General features: G+C 54.2%; 5 protein-coding genes across 5 annotated transcripts; 3 read left to right on the top strand and 2 right to left on the bottom strand.

Moving 5' to 3' along the window:
• Positions 1-835: 835 nt before the first annotated feature.
• CORC01_04573 (uncharacterized protein) lies at positions 836-1,910 on the top strand (the record flags this gene model as incomplete). The annotated part of the gene is made up of 4 exons (XM_022616220.1): positions 836-865; positions 924-1,038; positions 1,091-1,674; positions 1,725-1,910. The coding sequence occupies 4 exons, from the start codon at positions 836-838 to the stop codon at positions 1,908-1,910; spliced, it is 915 nt and encodes a 304-aa protein (XP_022477309.1).
• Positions 1,911-2,564: 654 nt separating this feature from the next.
• On the bottom strand, positions 2,565-4,151 carry CORC01_04572 (4-aminobutyrate aminotransferase; the record flags this gene model as incomplete). Its single annotated transcript, XM_022616219.1, has 2 exons — positions 2,565-3,774; positions 3,853-4,151. 2 exons carry the CDS (start codon positions 4,149-4,151, stop codon positions 2,565-2,567), a joined length of 1,509 nt encoding a protein of 502 aa, XP_022477308.1.
• A 2,331-nt stretch (positions 4,152-6,482) lies between these two features.
• Positions 6,483-9,440, bottom strand: CORC01_04571 (voltage gated chloride channel; the record flags this gene model as incomplete). The annotated part of the gene is made up of 7 exons (XM_022616218.1): positions 6,483-6,542; positions 6,595-6,705; positions 6,759-7,139; positions 7,191-7,523; positions 7,573-8,709; positions 8,762-9,141; positions 9,221-9,440. The coding sequence occupies 7 exons, from the start codon at positions 9,438-9,440 to the stop codon at positions 6,483-6,485; spliced, it is 2,622 nt and encodes an 873-aa protein (XP_022477307.1).
• Positions 9,441-11,525: 2,085 nt separating this feature from the next.
• Positions 11,526-14,901, top strand: CORC01_04570 (uncharacterized protein; the record flags this gene model as incomplete). The annotated part of the gene is made up of 3 exons (XM_022616217.1): positions 11,526-13,826; positions 13,886-14,328; positions 14,379-14,901. The coding sequence occupies 3 exons, from the start codon at positions 11,526-11,528 to the stop codon at positions 14,899-14,901; spliced, it is 3,267 nt and encodes a 1,088-aa protein (XP_022477306.1).
• A 786-nt stretch (positions 14,902-15,687) lies between these two features.
• Positions 15,688-16,648, top strand: CORC01_04569 (eIF-6 family protein; the record flags this gene model as incomplete). Its single annotated transcript, XM_022616216.1, has 3 exons — positions 15,688-15,722; positions 15,853-16,011; positions 16,102-16,648. The coding sequence occupies 3 exons, from the start codon at positions 15,688-15,690 to the stop codon at positions 16,646-16,648; spliced, it is 741 nt and encodes a 246-aa protein (XP_022477305.1).
• Between the last annotated feature and the right edge of the window lie 2,474 nt (positions 16,649-19,122).

Genomic DNA, 19,122 nt, shown 5'->3' with positions numbered 1-19,122 from the left:
CTTGCTGCGAGCAGCCGTACCAACGTACCGCACCAGACTTCAACTGAACCGGCACCCTGGAAGGTCTCCTAGACAGGCCTAACGCGTAACTGACTTCTCGGCAAACTTGTCTCGCTTGTTTCCCCCCAGAGTCTCTCGCGCGCAAAACACGCCTTATAAATGCGACCCCGACCCTAGTCGCACCAGCAAGTCCCAGAGTGCGCGCCGTGCAGGCCCTCGTCGCAAAGTGGTTCAGGTCCCAGAAGCAAACGAAACAATCAAAGCCTCCACTTCCTCCTACACGGCCTGTCTAGGCTGTGTTACCCCCCTCATTGCGCCTCGTCCAACATCCCGTCGACTTCGTCGTGGTGCGAGGCCTTCTTCACGGTGGCTTCAGGTTGAGAACGCACGCTTGCGCCGGCCTGATCGCTTCCCTCTCCCTTACCCGTTCCTCTTATTGCTAGGTCTTGCCTTTACAGGCGCAACTTTCGACGTTCTCTTCTGGCGGTGCCAAACGAAGGCTTACTGGCGTCGCTTGCTCACGGTCTTTGCAACGAGCTTTTGTTCTCTGCTACCGCGCTTGCCTGTCATAAAGAGTGATTGCTTGGTCACAGGACTTCTCTAGTCGACGGTGCCGGCTCCGTCGACTTCGATCGCGCGCTTTCCGTCCTGCCTCTCACCCAAGCTTGTTTCCAAGTCACTCTTCTTCCACTCGTTGCTCGTCACCACCGGCTAGCACAGCCGATCCGCTCGTTTGCCAGAAACCCGCGTCGCAGATGCCTATCCCTTCGCCTTTTCGGATAAAGATATCTCTCTTTTATGAAACTCGTACGGGTAGTAATCAGTCCTTCTCGCGATGGCTTACTCTTTTACAGAGGAGGAAAAGGTAAGCAAGACTCCGTTCGTTCACGGACCATCGACACTGACGCGAAGTTCGGCGGCAGAGGTTCATCCTCGCGGAATCTATCAAGAACAGCAGTCTAGATGTCAGCCTCTTAGTAGGGTTTCTGAAAACGCACAACGTCGAGCCAGACTGGCTTAAGATGCAGCTACCCAGCGGTACAGGTGATCTACATTAACTCGAGGATTTGTGCTAACGGTTGCGACACAGGCCGCACCATGGGACAATGCCTCGCAGTTACAGAGCATATGTTTCAGGGTCCCATGAGGATTCCAGACCTCAAGCGGAAGTCCATGAACGACCTTCTCGAGCAACCCCCAAAGCGATTAGCTGCCGCATCCCCTATGGAACCACCAGCGCAACTACCGCCCTTGGCCTCGGCAACTCAGGGCCTTGCATCGTACTCAAGCTCGATGTCCGCATCCTCGCTTTTGCCAGCGCCTCCGCAGCTGCATAATCAGCAACTCGCCAACATACAGCCGCGACCGGCCGGCATGGGAAATGTCGGCAGGGCCAAAGGCTCTCGGAGCCCTGGCCAACAACAGCAACCTTCGCTTCCACCCAGGAAACGAGGTCGACCATCACGGGCGGACAAGGCGAGACAACTGCGACCTTTGCTTCCGCAGCGTCTTACGCCTTTGGCACCAGCACCCCGACCGATAGCTAGGGAAAGCCCGACAACGCCGGGAGAGTTTTCCATGTACAAATTGTCGCCTGGTGCAGCTTCGGAGGCGGCCAACGAGCCGACAAGGCGAAAGCGAGGTCGGCCAAAGTCATTTGGTAGGACGCAGCTAGTGAGTGAACATGGTCTTGCGAGTCGATACAATCCTGATCGGGTCCCTAGGGCACTTTCACAGACGATCATCCCAAGACAGACTCTGGCCGATCAACACCTAGCGAATCGTCACGCCAGCAGTCTGATGAGATACCACAAGACCCTTATAACGAGGACGAACAGGTATCAGATTCGCAAAAGGACAAGGCCATCCCACATATTGGCCACTTGCAGCAAGAGGAACTAGCGAGGTAGCAGGATGCAACGGACTCGAAACGATGGCCCGCATAGGCAGGTCATCCACTGCTACACCGTTACAACTACAAAGACTTGGACGAGCGGAGTTGCGCGGCCTTGGCTGACCACATAAGGGTACGCTTTTCAGTGCGGAACACTTTGGAGTCGACAATATTACCCCGGATGGCAGCAGTTATTTGCTATAAGGGTTGCGTACTTCTAGATCTCATGGCGTTGTCGGACTGTTTGATTATTTTGCATATACCGGCTACGGACAGAACAGGGCGGTTAGAGTTGCTTTTTTTTTTTACCCGGTCCAGGGAGTCCAGGAACACGTGCCAGATCTGGACGTGTAACGACGTGTACGATATGATAGGGCACAGGTGTAATGATGCCAAAGACATGTCCACAAGTACAGCATGGGCATGCATGTTTTTACGAAATGAGACACTTGTTGCTGAGCATCAAAGATTAGGTATACTAGTGAGACGATGTGGATTCGGGGTTGATTGGGAGCCATTCTTATAATTTTGTCCCATGCGCTAAATCATGATATCAAACCCCAAAAGATGAACCCCACGGCAGACAATGCTTCCAAGAAACACCCAGGCAATAAACACAGTTCACCTCATGTCATCATTTTCCCCCTTTTTTTTCTTTTCCTCCTTTTCTTTACCAAGATTTGACAATCTTTTCCAGGGCCTCGGTGAGGATATCGGCGTGGTGCTCCTGGAAGATGAGCATGGGCCGCAGACGGACGGCGCTCTCGCCAGAGCCGCCAATATTGATGCCCAGCCCCTTTGCCTTCTTGAGGAACTCGTCGCGGCGCGGGTTGTCAAAGGCGATGAAGGTGCCCTGGCCCTTTCCGCGGAGGTTGGCAAACTGGCCCGGGTACTTTGCAGCCAGCGCCTCGAGCTTGCCAAAGAGGTAGTCGCCCACGCGGGCCGTGTTGTTGACGAGGTCGAGGCGCTCAATCTCGTCGACGATGGCGCGGAAGAGGATCGCGCGCGCCGGGTCGCCCATCCAGGTGTTGAACTGGCGGTAGGGCTTGTTGGGGCGCAGCTCCGGGTTGCCAAAGTAGTAGCCGGCCGTCTGGGCCTTTTTGCTGAAGGTGACCATGTCGGGCGGGGAGGGGAGGTCCCAGTGGTCGTGGGCCCAGAACTTGCCCGTGGCGCCGACGCCGGTCTGGACCTCGTCGACGATGAGGAGGATATTGTGCTTCTTGGTGACCTCGCGGAGGCCGCGGAAGAAGGCCGGGGAGGCGTGGTTGTCGCCGCCCTCGGACTGGATGGGCTCGACGATGACGGCGGCGGGGGGGATGTGGTAGGTTTTGATGAGGTGCTCCACCTCGTCGAGGGCGGCTTGCTCGGCGGCGGCGTTTTCCTCGACGTGCTCCTCGAGCGGGTACTTGAGCAAGGGGAAAGTGGCCTGGGGCCAGTCAAAGGCGGGGATGTCGAGCTTGTGGATGGGCTTGGAGCGGGTGGTGGAGAGGGAGCCAAAGAGGCGGCCGTGGAAGCCCGTCTTGAAGGAGAGGATGGAGAGGTCGGAGGCGCCGGGGGACTGGTTGTTCATGGCGGAGGAGGTCTCCTCGGCGGTGAACTCGACGTCGGGACCGCCGCGCTCCTGCTGGCGGCGCCACATGAAGGCGGCCTTGTAGGCCGTCTCGTTGGCGTCGGAGCCGGCCATGGCGGTGAAGACCTGGTCGAGGCCCTTGGGCGCCACCTTGAGGATGCCGCTGCGGAGGACCTCGGCCCAGTCTTCGGGGGGGAAGTTGCCAAGCGCCGGTCGGTTGATGATGGCGTTGACCATCTCCGGGGTCTGGGCGACCTTTGCGAGGGCCGGGTTATTGTAGCCCAGGGGGATGGAGGCGATTTGAGCATAGCTGTGAGAGGGGCAAGCGCGCGTAAGCTTTTGTTGTTCCGACGTAATAGCGCCTTTCTTCCAGTCTCCACAAACTTACACATCGAGGAGGACGTTGCCGTCGGCATCGGCAATGTAGTTGCCCAAGCTCTTCTTGTAGTCCGTGAGCATGTTCAAGCTCCGGGTGTCAAAGACCTTGTGCAGGTCCTCGGTGGCCTTCTTGGACGCGGGGCCGGGGATGTCGGTCTTGAGGGCCGGGCCGGAGGGTTCGCCGGCGAAGAGGCTCGGGGCGGCGGCCATGCGTGGAGCGGATACGCAGAACGCTCTGCGCGCGACGGGTGTGCGGGCCGCGCGGGCGGCGGGACGCGCCAGGGACGCGGAGGCTCTGAGGAGAGCCATTGTGTATATTATGGGGTGTGTGTGTGTGTGTGACTCCTTTCGATCTCTCTCTCTCTCTCTCCCTCAAACGGTCAAGTAGTACTGAAGCTCGCTCTCACCGTCCCACTCTCGTGGTGACACGGCTTCCCTTTGGTAAGGAGGGGCAATGGCAATTGGGAGCTTTATGCGATATCGGAGGAGGGGGTGGAAGGGGGGTTATCAATTGGTCAATGGCAAACGGCAAAAGAAAGATGAGCAAAAAGAAGCAAGAGAGAAAGAGGATGTTTTGCGAGGCGGGGGAAGGGGTCTAGTTTATAGATTACGGGTGGCTGCGGCTTATCACCTTGACAATCTACTCACGCCGCGTTGCCGTTGCCGGTGGCGGAGAGAAGTAGATAGGTAGTAGCGGCAGCAGTAGCGTAGGTATGTAGTACGGGTTTGCCGTCACTTTGTTTTGAGCTTTGGTCCCCTAGTCTGGTGTTGAGTCAAGGTACTTCTATCTGTACTGACCGCAACGATCAGACCGGGCACCCGCGTCTCTTTCTGCCTTAGCTCGTTACCTATCTGAGATAGGTATCTTTGCTGGCCGGGAGAAGGAGGAGCTCCCTGCGAATACGATGAAGGGGAGACCTGCCAAGATTACGTCCCAGTTGAGGGAAATGCGGGGCAGATTGAAAAGCTGGGGGTCCCCAAGTCCTGACCTCACAGGCTCACACACAACCCGACAGTGACACACTGCCTTGGTAGGTACACACGGGCCTTGGTTTGGAGGGGTAGTTTACGCCGTTTACGCCGCCACCGCCCTTCTCTTTTCTCGATTCCCAGGCTTGCCAGGTACATGCGGGAAGCCAGCAGCGGCTCGCGTAAACGGCGTCAACAGGCAAATACCTCAAGTACTTCACTATTCAAGTCAGGAACCTTGCACGCAAGGCGGGCATATCAGCAAGCACTCTAGTTCGACCTGGAGTCAAACACTCTGCAAGGCCGTTGCAGGAAGCTCGGCCCTGCTCGTGCTGATACGGCAAAAGCTTTGCTACAGCTTGGGTACAGCTTTCGTGTACCACCAAAGTATCGTAGTGCGAACCTGGCTCCTCCATCTCTGCCGACTGGAGCTTGGCTCTGGAAGTGGGCTACTGTCACCAACGCACCCCAGATTCGCCCAATCGGTTCCCTTTGCGCCTCTCGGTTAGGCCTTGGACGCTGACGCTTTCTCCATGCCGTCTTTGCCGCGTCTTCAGCCTCAGACTTGCCTTGCGTAACTGTATAGCTCCTTCGCAGCAACAACTAATACGCCGTCACTTTTGCCGCATCAAACCCAGCCTCCCCGATCACTCGTCACATTCTCCCCTTGGCACTTCCTTCAAAGTTCGGTGTCACTCCGTTGAATCAATTACCCACAACAGGTGATAAGCACCTACTCCATTGATAACGTGATAAAAATGGGAATAACCTACCGGTACCCCCCCCAAGTGGAAACGAACATCTCCACCGCCAGGGGCAACATCTGGGGACTACCCTTAGCGCTCCGCCGAAAATCCATTTGGCTCTCCCAGCCGATGACGGGACCGGCGGACCGGAACCGGGAAACGTTGCCGGTCTCACACTACAAGGAGATAAAATCACCACCCACTCGCCTCCGTTGGAAGTTGCCTTTGTTCAGGAGTACTGATGAGAAGAGAAAAGTATTGGTCAGAGCAGTCATGACAACCAACGCGATCCAATCTTTTGACGCCATTATTATAGCTCGTGGCCAAAGCCAGGATTCAACCAGTAAGCCGATTACCTACCTTAGGAACCCCACTTCGGCGTCCGGGAAGGGTGCGCGCCGGATGCCGAGAGTCGTCGGTTTGTGTGACCGCTGCGGGGACCATCGCCTGGTAACCGGAGCTATACACGGCTCCGTCCCATCTGAAGAAATTTGATTGAACCGGTGGTGTCAAGTCAGAAAACGGGACTTTGTCCGCTATTGATATCTCGTAGTCATCGCGACGCTGCTCTTGATATACACAATAATCAATCTAGCCTTTCCCAAGTATTTGGCACTTCTTTCCCCGTCAAACAACAAAATGCTATATATACAGATTCGACAACAGCCGACCACCCAGGAATGCTCTCGGTGCCAGGATTTGAAAGAAAAACATTATGCGAACGCCATTCCCAGATACGCTAAGCCGCAGGTATCGCAACATGGGCGGTATGCAAAACTAAAACAGACTTCCTCCTTATCGACAATGTGTTCAAACATGTCAGAGGTGAACATGCTGACAAGGCGTAGGAAATATGATGCGAAAATGATTCGGCCTGGAGGTGGTGATAGAAGGAATATTCTCTCCTCCAGGAATGAACACTGTGTCAGTGCCCCTCCTTCTCCTCGAGATCCCGCATGTATCTCACGAAGCTCTTCTTATGTACCTGAGATACAGTTAGCTAGCAGGACTAGTCAAAAGATCAAGATTCGACGTACCATTCCTGCGTAACGGCCATTCTTCAGGACACACACGAAGCGCAGACCAAGCTTGACGAAACATTCGTAAACGAGGTCCATGGGGGATCGCATGTCTAATGCCACAGGTGCCTGTTGGCAGTAATTAGTTGAAATCCTGCTCGCCAGATCGGGGGGCTACTTACCGGGTCAATGTAAGGGGTGAAGTCAGTTTTGTCCATCTCACCATCATCGTCGGAGTCCTCGATGCTTGAGACTTGGGCCATCAAGCACATGCTTGACGCTTCGTCGTCCAGGTTATCGAGGGCAAATTCCAAGTCAGGAGCGGGGATCAAGCCGACGAGGATTCCATCCCGAATAATGGGGAGACCTCCATCGATCTCCCCAGCCCTGTGGAGAGTCTGCAACTTGCTGCGAAGGCTGACTGCAGAAACTACCGGAGAGGCGCTGATGTCAATGACGCGTTCTCGCCGGACACGAGGAACAATGTCGGCCAGGTCCGACGTGAAAATGGGCTTGTGTTTGTTGTCGAGGAAGGGATACGAGTTCATGCTCGTCAAGAGATCCTACTACAATCAGTAAAAGCCACCCAAACCCGGATCGTTTATATAGCTTACATAGATGCTGTTTGGCTCAATGGCGTCGGCAGTCCACTTAGCCACAAGAATGGCCAGGGAGAATGGGAGAACGTGTTCCAAACTGCCGGTAAGCTCGAACAGAATGACTGCAAGTGTCACCGAAAGTCGGGTCACACCACACATGGTTGATCCAGCAGCAATCAGGCCATACACTCCGGGCTGAATGCAGGAACCCGCCTCCTTCGCGGCACACGCACCCCATAATCCAAAGTCTGGCCAAAGCATGACCATGTACTGCACAACGTGGCCGACGAGTCTGCCCATGAGACCGCCTACTACCATAGAAGGAACATAGATACCTGCAGGAACTTTCTGTCAAGACATTAGCGTATTGATCATGTCGCGCGCTAGCAATACCTACAATGCCAAATGTGATGATCGTCAAAAACCCTTTGATGAGGAATGCGGTGAAGAGGCTTAGGAGCACAGGTGGGATGTCGTTCATAGCGGTTGGGCAGAGGCCATAGTCTTCGCGATCGGAGCCGTCGTGACAGGGGGCCGCGAGGTTGAGCATCAATTTAGCAACCGGCTGTTTCGTGTGGACGTTCCAGTAACTCATGATACCGGTAACGACGGCAACCAGTAATACCTCAAGCATCGGGTACGTCTTAATGAAGGTGATCCTCCGGAAGGATTTGGCCCAGTGCTTGGAGGCTTTGATGAACAGGGCACCGGCGGCACCACCCAGGATGCCGATGACAATATAGAAGACGATTTCAAAGTAGTGCCAATCAGCCACATACTTGACTTGAAACATTACAATCTTGTGTGTGCCGTAGGGGTTAAGGAACTTGAGCGATAGTGCGGCGACGATGCAGCAGAAAAAGGTGCGGAAGAGCGTCTTAGCTGGGAAGAAGTATGAGACCTCCTCAAGGCCGAAGAGAACACCTCCCAAAGGGGCGCCAAAAGCGACGGCCACACCTGCAGCTGCAGCTGCAGACAACACTTCGCGCCTCTTGGCATCGTTCTTGTCGTACTTGGAAAAAAGACGGCAAGCAATGTTGCCAATACAGGTGGCAATGTGCACGTATGGGCCTTCTTTGCCGAGACTGAGGCCAGACGACACGCTGAGAATGAGTGCGGCAGACTTGATGACCAAGGTTTTCACACCGAGGAAACCATGCAAGACGAAACCACTGAGGATGACACGAACTTCGGCCACTCCACTTCCAGCAGCAGAATAGTACACCATGGGAGGAGGTACAGCGGCCTCAATCGCCTCAACGACTTCTGGAGGAGTTGGACTTTCGTCGCTCGTCGGTTCGTCTGCGTAGGGCGTAAACTCTGCTGCGAGGTTCTCGTCGAACGTTGTCATCCGATATGCCGAGGGCACCACGGTCTTTGTGGTCAAAGTCATGGCACAGGAGACGCCTGCCAAGACAACACACCCTACCAAGTAGATGGTGAACTCGGTGCCCACATCACCGAATGGCCAAAATCTCAGGACCTCGGACCAGGTCCGCCAATCTTCGCAGGGGCCTTGCTTTGGACAACAATTCTGAACACAGAATTAGCTTTGTCTGGAATTCTTTGATTACAAGGAAACATACTCTCTCGCTGATGTACCAACCCCGCGCACAATATCCGTACTTGTAATCGAAGACGGTGGCTTCCGATAAGTTGACTACGTAGGCGACGAGCGCGACGACGAAGCCACATAGCGCACTCAGAATCCATCCTTGAGAGGCGTCGAAGATGGCGTATAACCTTCCCCGAAAGTCCTTGCGCATCTTCAGAGCCTTGACTCGGTGGGCATCGATGATATTATCATGGACCCAGTCGGTGGACGTAAATTGGTCGTACCATACGCGCTCGTTAGGTTGTATAGATCGTTTCGACTCGCTCATCGAGTCAGGGAAGTCGGAGAAGGTATGTGAAAGACGCTGGCCCAAGGATGGGTTGCGACTGTGGTGTAGACTTCTGATGCTTCCTGGGTAGCGAGGGTATAGGTTAGCTTTTTATATTACTTGGTACAGGCGCAGCATGTGAAAAATATCGGGTCAACATACCAGCAGTGCTTTGGTTCCTCGACAGACCCGGAGTGAGATACTTTGGGCTTTCTGGTCCGGCTTGTTGAAGACGCCTCCTCGACCTCGGACCTAGGAGTAGAGGGGAGCGCTCATCCGGCTCTCCCCCGACCGAGCTTCTCCGAGAGTCGAATCGCGGTCGTCGCGTGCTCGTCGGCGAGGGAGGTCCCGAAGGCGCGTTGTCGTCCGGTAATTCCGCCATAATTTGGGCTGACTACGCAGTAGGTGTGTGAAAGCGGCTCGAACCGTTTGAGTTCTCGAGCGTGTTTCGAGTCTTGGTTGTTTCGGCTCAACCAACAACTTTTGGCGGCGGGACAGGCAAGGTTACTGTGCGTTGGAAAGAACGGAAGCTTGCAGCTTCTAGCAAGATGGGACAGCACTCGACGCAGTCAAGTAGTCTATACTCTGGGCGTGGAAAAGCGACGATCAGGGGTAGCAGCGGAAGCCTTGAAGGAAAGGCTATCCTGACAAGCAAGCTGGATGGTTTTAGATTGAAGCAACCTGGGGTTCAGCACGTGGACCCAGTGAACTTGTACTGCAAGTTCCAAGGCTGCAGACAACCTCGAGCGCAAGGTTCGGGGAGGCGGGAGATAGGATCACGACGTGGGGTCCGGTGTCAGATGCGACGAAACGTGTAGGCGGATGACTATCGCGGGCGAGACATGTTCCTTGGCGTGTATACTGCGTCGCCGGCTGGGGAAGTGTGAGTACACGGCGGGGCCGGGGGAGAGCGGTGGAGGGTGGGAGGAAAGGAGAAGGAGGATGAGGATGGGGATGGCTAAGGAAGAAGAAGAAGAAAGGTAGCCATCTACTTGAAAAAGAACCTGGAAGCTGGAGAGAGCCGCAGGGTAAGAAAATGTGCCCAATACTGTGGTAGTCCTACGGATACCCAAACGGGTGCTAGAAGGTGCGGCAGGCCTCGAGATGGAGCTGTCGCCCATCCACTTTCCCGAATGCCTCCAGGTTGGGCTGTGCACCGTGTTGCGCCGGGGGGCACGCGCGGTAAGTTGAAAGAGCGTGATCCACCCTGAGTAGTTTGGCAGTGCCGCAAAGTGTGTAAATAATCCGTAGCGGTGGGAGGGCGTTCTTGGCTGTGAGGTCATTTGCACCGGGTGACCCTTAGGGTGGATGCCTCTGTAAGACATTTGGACGCAGTAATTGGCTGATACCTAGCGCATTTCCTGCCGAAACGGTCAGATCGACCGAGGACCCTGAGATTGCACCATTGCGACCGTCCTTCTTTCTCGTCCCACTCCAAGGAATTTTACCGTGCGTGCGTGTTTACCAAGGTGCCTACCGCCTTCCTGCCTCACTCCTCCAGGTCTCCTTGAGTGCAATCCGTACCTATCCAGTGCAAGGTGTGTGAGTCAAGCGACAGTCCAATCCCGAATCCCACCCTTGCCCCGTTCCAGCGCCTCGAGCCTTCCTTCAGTCACAGGTCGCTCACTCACTCTCCACGTCCCCATCCTGGAATGTCCCGAACTCTGCCCATCCTTCATCCAACCCTCCACTACAACTGGGGGTTGTGCTTCGGCTGCTTTGGCGTTAATCCTATGTTGACTGACACTATGCTAGTCCCAAGAGCAGTCAGCCAGTATCGGACAGATTAAAACGTGACACCCTCAACAACAACGACATCAAAGCCTTCGCTATTACCGTTCTTGCCGTCCCCAGACCGGTCGATCCGTTCAGTCCTCGTTTCCGAATAATTGGATCCAGAAACAGAACCGAGGCCCGTTGGAACCAAGATTCTGGGCCTGGTCTTGTGTTTTCCACTTTGCAGAGCGAACCCGAGAAGCCTTACACAAGACGGACAGGCCAATCACATGTAAGGTAGGGTGTCCGGTTTTCCTTGCCACTACCTAAAAGCGCTGAAGGCCAGCCAGCAGTGGCTCCGTAAACCGCACGTGCTCGGGCATCTCTAACGGTGCGACGGCGCTACCGTTCGAATAAGGTTGTACTCTGAACTCTACCTTATGCGTGAGGTCGATCACTGCCACAGATTCCTAGACCCCCACGTTTCCTTCTTGGCCCTTCCAGTACCGACAATTGCCCGTTTCCGCCACCGTCGAGCCAACGACGCGACGCGCGCCACTGTATACTCGACGTCGTTCTAGCTCACCACGGTAGGCAACTACTGTCAAGGCAAACTACGAAGACCCATTTTGCGCATTTTGACGTGAGGGCGTGCGTTCAGCCGGCCGCATACATTAGCAGGCAGCCACGGCGCCGAGGTTTCCCTTGGTGCTAAATATGATCCGGTGAGCTGCGGACCGGCGTCGTAGACATGTCGAAACCAGGGGATAAAAAGTTGACGATACCGAAGTTCTCATCGTTCAAGCCCAAGGCCCCGGCTGCACCACCTCCTTCCAGTGAAAGAGCCCGCGACCGGAAGGGGGAGAGAGATGAGAGGCCCAAGGAGGAACGGGCCCGCCATGAATCTCTGCGCCATGATGACTTTTCAAAAACCGACTCTGAGCATCGCCGCCAACGTCGCAAACGGAGTCGGAGTCGCGATCACGGTCGCAGTCGTAGCCAAGAACGAGCTCTTGTCAAGAGAGTCGAGGTGGCACAGTTTCTGAAGGAAAAGCCTATCGATGGCATTTTCTTCATTGACAAAAAGGGCGACCCCTTAATCAGAAGATATGGCGGTAATGATCGTTCTCGCGTTCCCCTGTACCGCCGCAGCGGTCGTGGGCGAGTCCTCGGCTCCGGTGGATACTTGCACATCCATCGAGATGGCCCGCAGGAGCGCTTCAGTATTCGACAGCCGGGAGAAGGAAGCTCGACATTGAGGGATAGAGCGCTCTTCCAATCCAAGACTCGTCTTGCTAAGCCGTTTCGTATCCGCGTACGGAGCAACCCTGCCAGTAACGATGCCCATCTCGTCGAGGAGGATTTTGTACCTCTAAGCAAATCCTCGGACCGACGGCGTGCCGAGGAGCCGGGATCATCAGGGGATGAGAATACGGCGTACAGATCGATCAATGGCAAGGCCAAAGCCCATGAATTTTCAGATAGCGATATCGACTTCAATTCAGATGCCGAAGATGGCGAGCTCGACGTCGGATCCGAGGATCCTCTGAGGCAACGATCGATTCAGCTTTCACGGCGAGTCAAGGAGTATCCTGGAGACATCGAAGCGTGGCTCGAGCTCATCAATCACCAAAATGTGCTGCTCAACGCAGGTGGCAGTCTAGATCGCGAGGCCACGAAAGCTGAGGTCCACAGCTTTGCAGAGATCAAGATCTCAATGTTCGAGTCCGCGCTGTCTCAAGCAAAGAAGCCGGAAGACGAAGAAAGGCTCCTACTTGGCTTGATGCTGGAAGCTGCACATGTTTGGTCTCCCTCGAAGCTTGAGAGCCGCTGGGCGGAATTGGCAAAGAAGCATGACGACAGCTTTTGTCTGTGGAAGGCCAGAGTTGACTACAAACTTACGAATCTGGCTGCCTTCCAATACAACGATATCAAAGATTTGCTAGTCGACCGATTGCAGACCGTCTACAAGCAAGCCATGGTGTCGATGTCGCCCGGGCCGAGCTGCCTGGCGAGTAGCGCAGAGACCCAGCGCTATGAGCAGATGGTTTATGTTTTCCTCAGGGCAACCAGATTCATGTACGATGCTGGCTTCCGCGAACTTGCAGTCGCATCGTGGCAGGCGCTTCTCGAACTCAACTTGCAACGACCGGCGGTTTGCGACACTATGGCAGAACTACAGATAATCAGTTCGTTCAAAGACTTCTGGGAAGACGAAGCACCGAGAATAGGAGAAGACCACGCTCTTGGCTGGAGTCACTATGTTCAGATGGACGGCGTTGTCGACCCTCCGGAACCACAAACAGACGATGACAGCGTCCCCAAGTCGCGAGACGTATACAAGTCATGGGGCGCAACGGAGAGGCTGCGGGCAATGAACTCTAGGATCCCAGCGAGAGCTACGGACGATGTCCTCGAGGATGATCCGTATCGTGTCGTTATGTTTTCTGACATCGAGGAGTTACTGTTTGTAATACCGTCGGAGGTCATGCTCTCACTTTGGAAACCACTGGTTGACGCTTTCTTGCTCTTCTGCGGTTTACCCACTGCGTTTCGGACCAGCGAGTGGATAGAAGCTGCAGAAAACGACACTATGGTTGTGAGCGACATGAGACTACTTGAAAAGGATGTGCTTCAAAAGCCCAACGAACCTGATGTGCTGGATGAGACCAAGAGAGTCCCAATATTCAAGCAAGATGCATCTCGGTACGCGTTGTCGGCTGATCTGCTGTTTGCCGGCTGCGGGTGGTTTTCGCCATTTTGCGGATGGATCAGTACATCCAAAGATTCTAACGGACCCGTCACCCTATCCGTAGTCTCCAACACTCTTGGGTTATTGCTGAAGTCAAGAAGTCGTCAGGAGCTGGCCGAATACTCGCTGGCCATCGAAGTCGTCAATGATCCCAGCAACACCAAGAAACGCGCAAAGGCTTTCATCAAGCAAGATCCAACGAATCTCAGGCTGTACAACGCTTATGCTCTCGCCGAGGCCTCCAATGGAAACGTAGGAATAGGTCTCCAAGTTGTTCGTTCAGCGGCCAGCCTAATTACTGTAAGTGCTCCCAACGACTCACTGTATCTACTTAGGTTCGGTCTCTAACAATCATCCAGCAGACCTCCAACAGTACTGGTGGATCGATGTTATGGAACACATGGGCTTGGTTAGAACTCCATGGTGGGAATAATACACAAGCTATTGTGCGTCTATGTGCTGCAGCGGATCAGTCCTGGAGAAATTCACCTGCAACCACGCCTTCTCCTTCCCAACTCCTCCAGGCATATCAATCATTGTCAGCTAGCCTTGAGCATCAAATATCTATGAAACAGCTGGATGAAGCAACTACTACCGCCGAGAGCTTGGCAATGCTGGCCTATCTCACGGCGCACGAGGGATCCGAGCCTACGTCAGAGGCACAAGGCAGTATCTCGGCTGCGATGGAGAGAATATGGACCGTATCTTCAGAATTGTGTGCTCAAGGTCGCGCCAAGTCTTCGACGCACGAAAGACTTCTCCAAGTCGCTGCAAGGCTACTTTACCACCATGCAAGTCGAGGGTAAGCAGGTCCTATATTCTCCTATTGTCACAAGGCTAACGTGGTACCAGACCATTCCGACGTGCGTATCTGAAAGATCAGCTCAGTCAGTGCATTGAGCTGTTTCCACGCAACACGCTTTTCCTTAGCCTGTTTTCCTGGGCATCGACCACGTTTGGCATCGATGACCCTGTTCGTGACATACTCCGAAAAGTCGCCCTTACGAACGTCAACGATAGTATCAGCAACCGTGTCTTCGCGATACGATATGAGTTGCAGAGAGGCAACGTGTATTCCACGCAAGCAGCGTTTGAGCGGGCACTGGACAGCCGGACATGCAAGTCCAATCCCGATCTATGGCGATGCTACATCAAGTTCAGCTACGCGAGGTCGCAGCTTAGACACAAGGCAAAGGATGTGTTTTTCCGAGGTCTGCGCCATTGTCCCTGGTCAAAGGAGTTGGCACTCGAGGCCTATACGACGCTTATTAGCGTGATGGACGAGTTTGAGCTGCGGTCTGTCTTCAACACGATGTCATCCAAGGGGCTGCGGATACACGTCGATTTAGACGAGTTCTTGGCCACGCACAAGTAGGCAAGAGATAATAATTGACATTCCCCAGCGAATAGCAAGGTGCCCAAAGAAGCCGGCCTAACACAGCTATAAGACAATGAATCAATCGATGGCTATGACTGTGACTGATGAGGTGATTCAAACGGTGATTCGAACGGTGACCGTTGATGAACCTGCTATTCCTCTAGTTGTACATTGCTGCTGCAGGGTTTCAGTGGTCCAGTACGGGATAGCTAGCTGTGTCAACTCGGGTAGAGACTATTCCGGCTCTGGAACGCAAGATTACAGAAATGGGGTAAAGAGTCACAGTGGCAATGCAGCCGCAGCGGAAAGGAACCTTGCAAGGGCATATTTGGCTTTGTTTGTGATAGGATCTGGAGAAAGTGAGGTAGTGCGATTCTGATGCGGAGTGACTCATCAACCATACAGCGACAATTGACTCTTTTTGTGCAGCCCGGGCGGCTTGAGGCGAATCAGGGTCCACACAGCTCGCTCGGTGTGCCCCGCAGAGCATGCGAACCAAGTGAAGAACTGGCAGCGGCGGGTAGCAAGGTAATTGCCCCACCTCGCTCTCTATCGATTGTCGCTTTTTATTAATTGCGACTTCCGCCACTGCAAAAATTCCATCATCAACAACACCCTGACGACAGGATCCTTGACGACGACAATTTTTCCACACGACCGCCGCAAGGGTTTTTCTCTTTTACGAACGAAGCAACTCTTACGAGCTCTAATTGCCGTAAAATTCCCATCACCTCAAAAATTCCGACAGCTAGTAATCGAGTATCCCCCGAAACATCTACAATCATGGCGGTGCGCGCGCAATTCGAGAATTCCAACGAGTAAGAGAACCCCGCCGGATCGACCCCGCCATTGTCTACGTGCTGCGTGCTTGCTTCGACAACCACACCGCGATGCTCTTTTTCTGTCGATCCAGGATATGCTGACGCAAAACTTTTTTCTTTCTTTTAGAATCGGCTGCTTTGCAACTCTTACCAACTCCTACGCCCTCGTGGCTCCGGGTGCCAGCGAGAACTTTTACAGCGTATTCGAGGCCGAGTTGCAGGGCGTCATCCCCATCTGCAGGGCAAGCATCGCCGGCGTTCGCATCATCGGTCGGTTAACAGCTGGGTAAGCAATAAGCGATGGAGCCTTGGGGTCGTGTTCGGCGTACGGCCTCACACCCACGTGAGCACAAGTTGCTGACTGCCTTGCTTCTAGTAACCGCAAGGGTCTTTTGGTTCCAAACACAACGTCAGATCAGGAGCTCCAACACCTCCGGAACAGCTTGCCAGATGAAGTCCGCATTCAGAGAATAGAGGAGCGCCTGTCCGCTCTCGGCAACGTCATCGTTGCCAACGATCATATCGCTCTGATCCACCCGGACCTGGAGCGCGAGACGGAGGAGATTATCGCCGACGTCCTCGGCGTCGAGGTGTTCCGTCAGACCATTGCCGACAACGTGCTCGTCGGCTCGTACATGTCCCTCACGAACCAGGGCGGCCTCGTGCACCCCAAGACGTCGATTCAAGATCAGGACGAACTGTCGAGTTTGCTGCAGGTGCCCCTAGTGGCCGGCAGTGTCAACCGTGGTAGCAACGTTGTCGGTTCGGGCATGGTCGTCAACGACTGGATGGCCGTCACTGGCCTGGACACGACGGCGACGGAACTCAGTGTTATTGAGAGCGTATTCAGACTGGGTGAAGGCCTGGGCCCGGACAACGTCAACACAAAGCTCAAGGACACCATGGTCGAGTCTTTCTATTAAAGAAGGATGGCAGTGGGAGGGTGGGAGCTGCATGTTTGGCGGTTGGCTACAGGAGTATTTTCTGGGTCGGGTTTTTCGTTGGTTTGGGATACCACTTAATGGGTTGAGCACTGGTTTGGTAGGCTCTTCTCGTGAGCCAGGTTTTGGGTTCAGTACATTGCAGGCGTATCTGTATGGCCAGCATGAATAAAAGCCCACGTGGGCACTTGGAACCCAATCTTGCTATGTCAGGCCGGCATCTCGATTCATCGAGGCTGTGATTATGAAAATCCACCAATGCCTTGAGAACTCTAGCGGACAGGTTGGAAGTATGTGTAACTCAGATGAGATCTATCTCCCGGAGAGGAAACAAAGCTAACCGTAAACCTTGGTTTCGAATGTTGAAAACCCAAACAGCGAAAGCCATTCCGTGCAAGTATTATTTGCCGAGAAGGGGGTCCGATGTCATGACGCTCTTACCTTTTTTGGCCGACCCCAGCCTTCTAACGAATTGCCTATCACGTTTTCGCAGTGCCCATCCGCCTCCTCGGCAAAGCACCAGCCCGTCGAAGGATTCTTCCCAAGTTTCTGGAAAGGACAAGCTCTGACCAGCTAAGGGGAGAGGAAGTGACTAAGGATGATGGCGCGTGCGGAGGGCTGAGAGGAAGGTTTGTAGTGAGGAGGGGAGAGTGTGCGTGTTGGAGGAATTCTGGTCTTGACTACGAGGAATTATTACAACGCGACCAGCTACCCATTCAGAAGGCATGGGCGAGGAAAGTTTCCTCCTAGCGTGAGTATCGTGTTCCGTCTTGGGATTTCCTATCGGTTCGACGTTCCAAATGTTTCTTTGTATAGACGAGACAAGGGATTTCACTAGGGGCGCAAAAAATTAGGCTGTGGTGCCGTCGTGCGCCAGTTCTGTCTAACTAGACAGGGAGCATGTGAAGCGCGTGAGCGGCAACAAGTTATAGACCATGGCGATTGAGGCGTTCTCGTGGAATGCAGTGGTGGCCTTTTTAGATGCATGCCTGAGCGTGGCGGATGGAAGAAGGAAGGGCGGCTCAGGCTGTTGGTGTTTTCTACGAATACCTGTGCATTTTGTGATTCTAGCGGGGAACGGGATTGGTTCGCCTAATTCAATCCTTTTGAAGCTTCAGCAATAGTTTATATGTTTAGGACTGTGCCGGCTGCCGACGCTGGAACTCGGGAGCTAGGTACGGTTGGACGTCTGCCATCCGTAGTTGGGACTGCATTCCAGATCAGTGTCGAAGATCTGCGTGAGCCGTGAACGGCCTCCAGACGCCGATCTTCCGGTAGATGAAACAGGTTCCCGTCGGCGCTGCTTTTCCTACCTCGAGGTACCAAACGTTCGCAGCTACGAAGCCGGCTTGTGGAATGTATCTATTGTGTAAGGGTAATGCTATGTTCGTGCCTGTCTACCATCTCATCGGGACTTTTTGTTTGTGGGTCCGACTTTCAGATGTCAAACCTCTCGGGCACGGGTATGAGCACGAGCAAAAGCACAAGCCAAAGACACGACTCAGTGGTGAGGAATCATCTGGTGGTCAGGCTGTTGAAGTTGCAATGTGATTTCAGGGTCCACGAGAGAGCATGCACGGACCACGACGACGTGTGGTGCGTGCTCCATTAATGAAGAGGGAGAGGAGGAAGTGCCCATCAATTGGGCAAGAGCGCTCGGCGGTGCGTTGGACACTCACTGCAAGGAAGGGGGAAGGCGAGAGAGGGTTGTCCGTTTGCATGTGCAAGTGACGGCAAGTGATAACAAGTGATGACAGACTGAATGGCAATTGCTGGGCCATTTCGGAGTCTGGAACTGGGACTGGGACTGGTCAAACTGCAGTGCTGCACCACGCTGCTGGTCCGCTTTTCACTGCCCAAGGCCCCAAATGGCCACAGGGGTCCACGGCCAGGTTGCTGGAGACGGGATGGAGAAGCCCAACCACCGCCAATTGCTGCATGTTGACGTCGCCCACGTCGTCGCCTTCTGCCCGGTTCTACTGTTTGTTTATCAGGGACCTCCTGGCGTTTGTTTTCTCGTCCGGTGGCTGTCGGCTTGAACCTTTTCCCCCCTTCTCTCACCCGCGCACATCGAAGGAAAAACCAAGGCTTTTTTATCACTCTCCGTCACTCGTCGTCATAACGTCGACGCCCCCTGCAGCGCCGGCCTCGTGGGAACAGACACACACGCCTTTTCTGCGTGAAACCTGGGGTCTTCCCCGTTTCTTCGACATCTGCACCACGGATACGTTGTACCGGCTACCTTATGCAGCCTCACGACTCCTAGGCCGCACTGATAGTCACGAATACCTGCCCGACACGCCTGGCTCAACACTGATGGATACTCGCCGCCTGTTATCCATTCATACGCACAAATCGAAACGAAACGACGTTTGCCTGTCTGTACGCCCATCCTGACTCGGGGCCTCGTCCATCCACTCTTATTATCACATTTCCTCTGGCCGATTTTCGACATT

This window comes from Colletotrichum orchidophilum (assembly GCF_001831195.1).
Source record: "Colletotrichum orchidophilum strain IMI 309357 chromosome Unknown Scaffold_30.1, whole genome shotgun sequence".
NCBI lineage: Eukaryota > Fungi > Ascomycota > Sordariomycetes > Glomerellales > Glomerellaceae > Colletotrichum > Colletotrichum orchidophilum.
This window is presented reverse-complemented; position numbering and strand designations above follow the sequence as displayed.